The sequence below is a fragment of the Heteronotia binoei genome, chromosome 4, assembly GCF_032191835.1.
Source record: "Heteronotia binoei isolate CCM8104 ecotype False Entrance Well chromosome 4, APGP_CSIRO_Hbin_v1, whole genome shotgun sequence".
NCBI classification, from domain to species: domain Eukaryota; kingdom Metazoa; phylum Chordata; class Lepidosauria; order Squamata; family Gekkonidae; genus Heteronotia; species Heteronotia binoei.
Window position 1 is genome coordinate 134900410 of NC_083226.1, and position 8916 is coordinate 134909325.

The 8916-nt window shown below is 47.5% G+C and overlaps 1 protein-coding gene across 1 annotated transcript in view; it reads left to right on the forward strand.

The window, feature by feature from the left end:
- The window catches only part of ARHGEF28 (Rho guanine nucleotide exchange factor 28), a 220974-nt gene extending 217501 nt beyond the window's left edge, over positions 1 to 3473 (forward strand). The window contains exon 37 of the mRNA XM_060235810.1: positions 1806 to 3473. Within this exon, the coding sequence (XP_060091793.1) occupies positions 1806 to 1960 (155 nt within the window). The 3' untranslated portion in view covers positions 1961 to 3473. The remainder of the gene's footprint in view (positions 1 to 1805) is intronic.
- Positions 3474 to 8916: the final 5443 nt, after the last annotated feature.

Below are 8916 nucleotides of genomic sequence, written 5' to 3' on the forward strand. Positions count from 1 at the left end.
TCTCACAGCTGCCAGGATCCTATTGACATCCTTCCAGGAGAGTTGGCTGAAATGGTCCAAAAGCCTCTTGCTATGAATTATTGCATCAAAAACTGCAGCCAATGTTTGTGCTGTACCAGTCTTGAATATGTGCTGATCAGGTGTGCACATCTGTAAGTTGCAAACCTACTTTTGATTCATTGACATTCATTACAGACACCTCATGGTCAATGCTTTGAGCCTAAGACCCAGAGGAACATGAAGCAACTGGGCATTGTGAACTCTTGTACAGAAGTTGCTTCACGTACTAGTCAAGAACATGTGAGGGCACTATGGCACAGACTGAGGGATATGTGCTTGTCTACAAAACTATAATTTGACTACAACTAAAAATGACTACAACTAAAAAAAATACAACTTCCCCCCCAAAAAACAACTACAAGAACAGAGAGATAGCCATGTACAGTGGTCAGTGTCAGCCTACTGTCTGGGAAGTCTAAATTCAAGACCCCCAATCAAAGGAAAATGTGAAAGAAAAAATAAGGAAAATTTGCTGGGTAAACCTGGGGTGGAACACACTCTTCTAAATAGTTCACATGCTTTCCTATTGAGAAAGACGAGTACAGTGAAAAAGAGGTGGGGAACCCAGTTACAAGCCCAACAAAACTCTTTCCGTGTAGCAAGGCAAAAAGCTCATACCTTCACTAAAACGTTGCTAGTCTTAAAAGCACTCTTTGTAGCTCTCCTTATGGTGCGGACTGGGCAAAGGAAGCTCTGGCTCTTTCTTTCCTTCCCCAGGGCAGGAGTAGGGGGAGGAGCCCCAGCCATTCATTAGAAGGAAGAGAGGATTGTCTCAATAGCTCTGCAGAATGATTAATTGAGTCTGGCAACCATAATCAACCAGCAAAGCTATAAAACCAAGCTCTCTCATTGGCTGAGGCTGCTCCTCCCTCCTCCTCCCTTTGGGAAAAGGGAGTGGGGAGAGGGAAAGGCTGTTTTGTTGCTCTGGCTTATCTGGGGAGAAACACAATATGGCAACCAAAAACAGGCAAGGGAATATGAAGCAGATGACCGCCAGTTGCTGGAGAGCCAGTTTGGTGTATTGGTTAAGTGTGTGGATGCTTATCTGGGAGAACCAGGTTTGATTCCCCACTCCTCCACTTGCACCTGCTAGCATGGCCCTGAGTCAGCCATAGCTCTGGCAGAGGTTGTCCTTGAAAGGGCAGCTGCTGTGAGAGCCCTCTCCAGCCCCACCCACCTCACAGGGTATCTGTTGTGGGGGAGGAAGGTAAAGGAGATTGTGAGATGCTCTGAGACTCTTCGGAGTGGAGGGCGGGATATAAATCCAATTTCTTCTTCTTGCTGGAGGGCCTGATTGGAGCCCTCTGAGGGCCTGATCTGGCCCGCAGGCCATATGTTGGACAACCCAGTATGTAGCAATTCCAATTTTCCAGACAGCTAAGAAATTAGTTTTGATCTAAGCCACTCCTGCCCCTTCCTTAAGTATACCATCGGGAATAACAGAACATGAAGAATTCTAGAATCCTTGGGGATGGGGGGTGGGGAACCACAAACCTGAATCCCAGAACTGTATCAGTGGACCCAGATATCTCCAAATACAGATATTTATGCCCTTTCCAAAGCTGAATCTGAATTTCTGAATTTGAAATTCATATTCCTATATAAGAGTTGTATGGTGCATACTATTGTCCTCTTTTTAAAATGAGTTGGTTTTCATTACTATAGAATCCTTTATTCTTTCTAGCTATACTATATGTGATAAGTGGAGCTATAGCTTTTAATCTGTCCTTGTTTATATCTTATAGGCCTGAATGCAGTGCTGAGCCAGTGCCCAAGATCATCACATCATGGCAGCATCCAGCCAGCCCAGCCTTCAGATGTTGTGCTGAAAAATCTGTCTTGTGACATGCAACAAGATTCAGAAAATGGAGCCATTGAAGAAAATATAGTGTATCTCTAATCCATCATCAGTAGCACTTTGAGCTTTTCTAATTGTCTGTAGTTACTTCTTTGTCCAAATTGCTTGAGGAAATAGTATTTAATATAAAATGCGGTTTTTCCATATCTATGCTTATACCAATTAAGTTATTTGTTAAACTTGTATGTAATATTTAAATGATAGCAGACATAATACATTTGGAATGCTCAAAAAGGAACATAAGAAGAGAGTGTTGGGCTCTAAAGCAAGCCATGACCTGTCCTTGTGATTGTATCATCCCAATGGGACCATGGATGACAGCGTTCCTTTTTCAGATTCAAGCTGCACACTCTTTGTGTAGTTCTAGGTATAGCAGTTTCATAAAGCAATTTAGCAACTTCTTAATATAAACTGGAGAAAATGGTGAAGACCTGTAAAATACTGTAACTGCTGTTTGCACTTCTCAGTGGGTTCACTAGGCCTTTTTTTCTTAAAGGTACCCATTTTACTTTGATATAACTAAGGAAATGGTGGATACATTTCCCAGGCCACATAAGAAGAAGAAGAGATTGAATTTATATCCTGCTCTTTAGTATCCAAAGGAGTCTCAGAGCAGTTTATAATCTCCTTTCCCTTTGCCCTCCCCACAACAGACACCCTGTGAGGTAGGTGGAGCTGAGACAGCTCAAGCAGAAACTGTTCTTGAGAGGAACAGCTTCTGACAGTTATGACTGACCCAAGGTCACTCCAGCGGTTGCAGATGGAGGAATGGGAATCAAACTCGGTTCTCCCCGATAGAGTCCACACACTTAACCATTACACCAAACTGACTCACCACATGACTCACATCACAGAATTGGCATCAGAACCTTGATCATAATAATTGTCATATGACTTTGATGATGCGGAAAAGCCATTTAGTTTAATGCTTTTTCAAAGGTTCTGCTTCAAAGTTGGAGGAATGGTATTCATGGTATTGATGGCTAGGGAAAGCTCGCCTGAAATATTTCTCAAATAGTACTTGAGGCTGTCACTTTGGTTCCTAAAAGGATGATGGGGAGGAGGAATAGGATGTTCTCCCAAATTATAGTTACATGAACACCTTATTTCCACAATGGACATCTGAGTCTTATGTCATTTGAGAAAGGATTTGAGGTGCTTGAGGAAATGGATCCACAGCTGCATGCTAGTCTGCTGAATTCCACAGGGGGACTCAGTTTACTCCATAGTGGGGTTTTATGTCACAAATCCAGTCCCATCTTGCATACACAGAATTTGCTTTTTCAAGTGCTCTAGGTCTGTTTTGTGATATATTGCATTATAACTTTGTGCTTGGCTTCAGGAAGTATTCTTTTTTGTCCTAGCATTAAAATTCATCATGTGGACATTTACATCTGGTGAGAAACTGAGAACAGGAGAAGAAAAATCTAATTTTTTTAGCTTAACCCAATCCAGTACTTTTCCACATGCAAAGACACAAATCAGTGTATTTCTTTCAGGACACAGAAAGGTTTGATGTACTGTAGAATAATAAATCTAGATTTTCTTCTTGGCACTTTCCAGACATTACTGTTTTACATTTTTTAATTTAATAAATAACCTGTGTATCTGCAAAGGTACAACTTCCTATTTCCTAGTATTCAGCAAATCTACTGAATTAATTTAGATACTACCAACCTTGCAATAATACTCATTATAACAACCTAACCGCTGTATAAATTTCTGCCCACCGGATTGCCAACTTCCAGGCCCTAGAATTTATCTCCAGACTGCAGAGATCAGTTCTACTGGGGAAAATGGCTGCTTTGGAGGGTGGGCTGTATGTCGTCATACCCTGCTGAAGTCCCTCCCCAAATCCTGCCCTCTCCAGACTCCACCCTTAAATCTTCAGGAATTTCCCAACCCAGAGCTGGCAACCCTACCACAACAGCTGAGCAGCAGGTGATAGTGGAGTGTGCACACCTACCCACCATCACTGCCATACAGTGACCAAATCTGGCAAGAGATCTTGGTTCACGCAAAGCTGCTTCTTGCTGGGAAGGGTACTAGTTCTGGTGGTCCAGATCCTCCTTTATTTAGCAGAGTGCACAAGGCTTTAATGCTACAGTGCCTGTACTGAACTTGATCAGACCATGTGGTTGCAAAGTTACATAGATCCACTGTTCTAAGTTGGAACAAAATAAAATCTACTTTATTCTAGAAATACACACCAGATAGTACAGGGTAAGAGACAGAGGCAGATCCTATGCCATCTACCTGGCAGATGAGGGTGGATGAAGAGAGGAGCACCCATGACCCCCATCTTGTGGGCATTGAAGATGGAGAGAAAGAGAGAGGGAAGATGGAAGGAAGTTGCTTTTCCCTAGGAGTGTTCATCTACTCTTCAAAGGGAGACGATGACAGTAGAGAGAAAACAGGAAGATGCTTACAGTATGCCTCAGTGGTCCTTAAACCAACATCGATTCAGTAACTCAATCCATGCCTGTCCGCTTGCCTACTCAGTGGTCACTTGCTTCTGGAAGTCTGAGACAGAGACTTTGTACCAGGTACTTCCAACACGTCTGCTAAGGTTGCCAAGTCTGAAATATCAATTCAAGAAATATCTGGGGACTTTGGGGGTGGAGCCAGGATCAAGGCTGTGACAAGCATAATTGAACTCCAAAGGGAGTTCTGACCATCACATTTAAAGGGACGGCACACCTTTTCAATTCCTTCCTTCCATAGGAAATAATGAAGGATAGGGGCACCTTCTTCTGGGGCTCATAGAATTGGACCCCCTGGTCCAATCTTTTTGAAACTTGGGGGGTATTTTGGGGAGAGGCACTAGATGCTGTACTGAAATTTGGTGCCTCTACCCCCCAAAAACAGCCCCCCCGAGCCCCAGATACCCGCAGATCAATTCTCCATGATTTTCTATGGGAATAAATCTCCATAGGAAATAATAGAGTTCCCAGAAGTAGGGTTGCCAAGTCCAATTTAAGAAATATCTGGGGACTTTGGGGGTGGAGCCAAGATCAAGGCTGTGACAAGCATAATTGAACTCCAAAGGGAGTTCTGGCCATCACATTTAAAGGGACGGCACACCTTTTCAATGCCTTCCTTCCATAGGAAATAATGAAGGATAGGGGCACCTTCTTTTGGGGCTCATAGAATTGGACCCCCTGGTCCAATCTTTTTGAAACTTGGGGGGTATTTTGGGGAGAGGCACTAGATGCTGTACTGAAAATTTGGTGCCTCTACCCCCCAAAAACAGCCCCCCCGAGCCCCAGATACCCGCGGATCAATTCTCCATGATTTTCTATGGGAATAAATCTCCATAGGAAATAATAGAGTTCCCAGAAGTAGGTTTGCCAAGTCCAATTTAAGAAATATCTGGGGACTTTGGGGGTGGAGCCAAGATCAAGGCTGTGACAAGCATAATTGAACTCCAAAGGGAGTTCTGGCCATCACATTTAAAGGGACGGCACACCTTTTCAATGCCTTCCTTCCATAGGAAATAATGAAGGATAGGGGCACCTTCTTTTGGGGCTCATAGAATTGGACCCCCTGGTCTAATCGTTTTGAAACTTGGGGGCTATTTTGGGGAGAGGCACTAGATGCTGTACTGAAAATTTGGTGCCTCTACCTCAAAAAACAGCCCCACCCCCGAGCCCCAAATATCCGTGGATCAATTCTCCATTATTTTCTATGGGAATAAATCTCCATAGGGATAACAGGGTTCCCACCAGACTAGTGTTGCCAAGTCCAATTTAAGAAATATCTGGGAACTTTGGGGGTGGAGCCAGGAGACATTAGGGGTGGAGCCAAGATCAAGGCTGTGACAAGCATCATTGAACTCCAAAAGGAGTTCTGGCCATCACATTTAAAGGGACGGCACACCTTTTCAATGCCTTCCTTTCATAGGAAATAATGAAGGATAGGGGCACCTTTTTGGGGGGCTCATAGAATTGCACCCCCTGGTCCAATTGTTTTGAAACTTGGGGGATATTTTGGGGAGAGGCACTAGATGCTGTGCTGAAAATTTGGTGCCTCTACCTTAAAAAACAGCCCCCCACAGAGCCCCAGATACCTGCAGATCAATTCTCCATGATTTTCTATGGGAATAAATCTCCATAGGGAATAACAGAGTTCCCAGGAGACATTTCCCTCCCCTCCCCCCGCTTTCTGATGACCCTGAAGCGGGGGAGGGCCTCCAAACCGGGGGGATCCCCTGCCTCCACCTGGGATTGGCAACCCTACACCAGACATCTCCCTCCCCTCCCCCCTGCTTTCTGACAACCCTGAAGCGGGGGGAGGGCCTCCCCCACCTGGGGATTGGCAACCCTAATGTCTGCCCAATTATGCCTCTGTTGAGCTGTAGCAGTCTGCAAACCGATGATCATGTGAGATCTACAACTTCTGTAGTTCCAACACAGATGCAGTGGGGGACGGAAGGTGTTGTGGAGAAACACCATTTTGGGCTTATGTTTGTCTGGAATTGGTTGAAGGAGTCTCTCAAACTCTAGACAGACTTTGGGCCTAGTCTCTTCCTCCTTCCCTCTCCCCTCCTGTCTGGGAACAGCAATTCTGAGAAGGCCTCCTAGAGTAGGGTTGCCAAGTCCAATTGAAGAAATATCTGGGGACTTTGGGGGTGGAGCCAGGAGACTTTGGGGTGGAGCCAGGAGACATTGGGGGCGGAGCCAGGAACAAGGGTGTGACAAGCATAATTGAACTCCAAGGGACAACATATCTTTTAAAATGTCATTTCCAAGCTCCAGAGTGGTGCGCAGCCCCTTGCTCCTTGGCACAGCTGCTCTAACTGCAAGGGATGGAGCTGGTGACATCACAAGGATCGTGCAGCCTGCCCGGGGCCGCTCTCTTCGCCTGCCACCCCAGCCGGGCCGGGAAACCTTAGGGGGTTTGGGCAACAGACGCAGGCAGGGAAGGCAGCGGCGGCTGGCCTCTCTCCCCCCGCTTCCGCAGACCGACTGCGCGCACAGAAGGGCCAGGTAGGCGCCCGGCTGCAGGGGCTGGCGACACCAGGCGGCTTCCAAGTGAGAGGGCAGCTCGGCTCCTGGAGAGGCCCGCAGGAAGGCAGCCTTTCTTCGCCCCGCCGCCCTGGCCAGACGCCCACCTGGCTGGGCCTGCCACTGGCCCCGGGGGGGGGGGCAGGGAGAACACGGCCAGGCAAGCGGCTGCAGGCAGAACCGTCCACTGCTCTCTGTCTGCGCAGCGCCTGCAAAAGCAAAGGGCCGCTGCAGAAGAGGCCCATGTGTGCGCTTCCCTCCCTCTGGGGACAGCTGGCACTCCACCACCAGGGCGCGGAAGAGCCCCCAGCCAGTCGGGCTGAGGCGGGAAGGGAAGCTGCGCGGCCGCAGGGCTATCAGGAGCCTCATTACAAAGAAGAAGTGCTCAGCTCCAGCCCACCCCGTTGGGCGCCGGCGCAGCGCGAGACCTCGGTCAGCAGCCAACCCAGCCAGAGGCCCGCTCGCGCTCGGCTCGTCTTGTCTCGGGCAGGTGGGAAGGGCCGCCATTCCAGATTTTTGGCGAGCGGGGGGAGGAGGCTCCAAATCGGGGGTCCCCCGCCCAGGCAGGGGATTTGGGAAGCCTATCCTAGAGTAACAGGAAGTCTGTCAGGCTGTTCTCCCAGAATGCTGCAAGCAGGAAAGCCAGTTCCTGGGCAGGAACTGGGTTTTATATTAGAGGTTTTTGGAGGGAAATGGGCAGTTAAAAGTTGTCAGGGGAAGCTGACAGTCAAGAATTTGATTTGAGTCTTGGTGACTGGTGAGTCGGTTCTGGATGGTATGGTCAGGGCCAGTTATATATTAGGGAAAGAAGGATCGTTTATCTCTACTTTCATTTATTACTTCTGTTCACCCTTTATTTAAAAATGCCTGTATATAGTTATACATTTTAAATAAATGTTTTATTTTTTTAAAAGGTAGTCCCTCTGTCCCACAGAGGTTCCCCAGCAGCCTTAGACCACACTACTGCAAGAGGGGAGTCCAGGGAAGGCATACAGTTGGCAAGGGTGCCAATCCTCCAGGGGTCTCCCAAAGAAGGACTTTGGTCTCTGTCATAACCAGGTGCTGGGTTGGCAGAGGACCTTGAGGTCAGGCCTCAGAACTGGCAAGGTCAATCGGGAGTCCTGTTCCTCTCAGTCAGGAACCCCTAAATTGAACAGGTGGTGGCAGCGTGTCCTAGTAGTGGGAAGAGGATAAGCTCCCTCCAGGAGTTGGTAACACAAAAGGGAGTTGATGGGACCGGGTCTGAAGGCAGAATCGGGCTGGTTCCGTCACATTTGGCGGCAGCGGTGGGATTGGACACACAGAGGGAACAGAAGACCAAGCCAAGGGTCTGAACAGGCATTTTAAGCTGGTGTACCCGCCAGGCAGTGACAGAAGTTTATTTTATCGGGTAGACTGGAGTAGGGAAAGTTTTAGTTTAGTTAGGATGAAGCGTATCAAGACGCGGGACATCCTGAATATGATGAACCTGCGGCTCCAGGAAGAATGTGCAAAGCGTAAACTGGAGTGTGAAGATATGACTATGCTAGATGTGCAAGTCCTCTTCATTTACTATAACCAGTGTGCAGAGGCTCCTGTAGAATTGTGACCAGACTCATTTGTGGAGAGCCTCCAGCAGCAACTGGAACTGGAATGAAGGTGTCTCCAGGCTGATAGAGAGCAATGGAAACATGAGCTTGAGATGCAGTGTCTCAAAGAAGCCCCAAGCAAGAAAATCAGTCACCCAGGAGGGGGAGATCCAGTCCATCTCAAGCCCTGAGGAAGAGGGATGTAGTTTTCCCCAAGTGCAGCAAGAGGCTGTGGATGTTCCCAGCGAGGAAGGGAACCTGTCTAGCTTTAAGGATGTGCATGCTGAAGAGACAGAGGTGGAGAGTGGAGATTTCACAGGAGGTTCTGAGTGCAGCAGGGCTAATGTGGGCTCAGAGAAACACTTAGCTGAAGGCTTGGGGGAACGGGAGTGGTTCCAGGAGGAGGTCCGGAGTGACCTTAGGT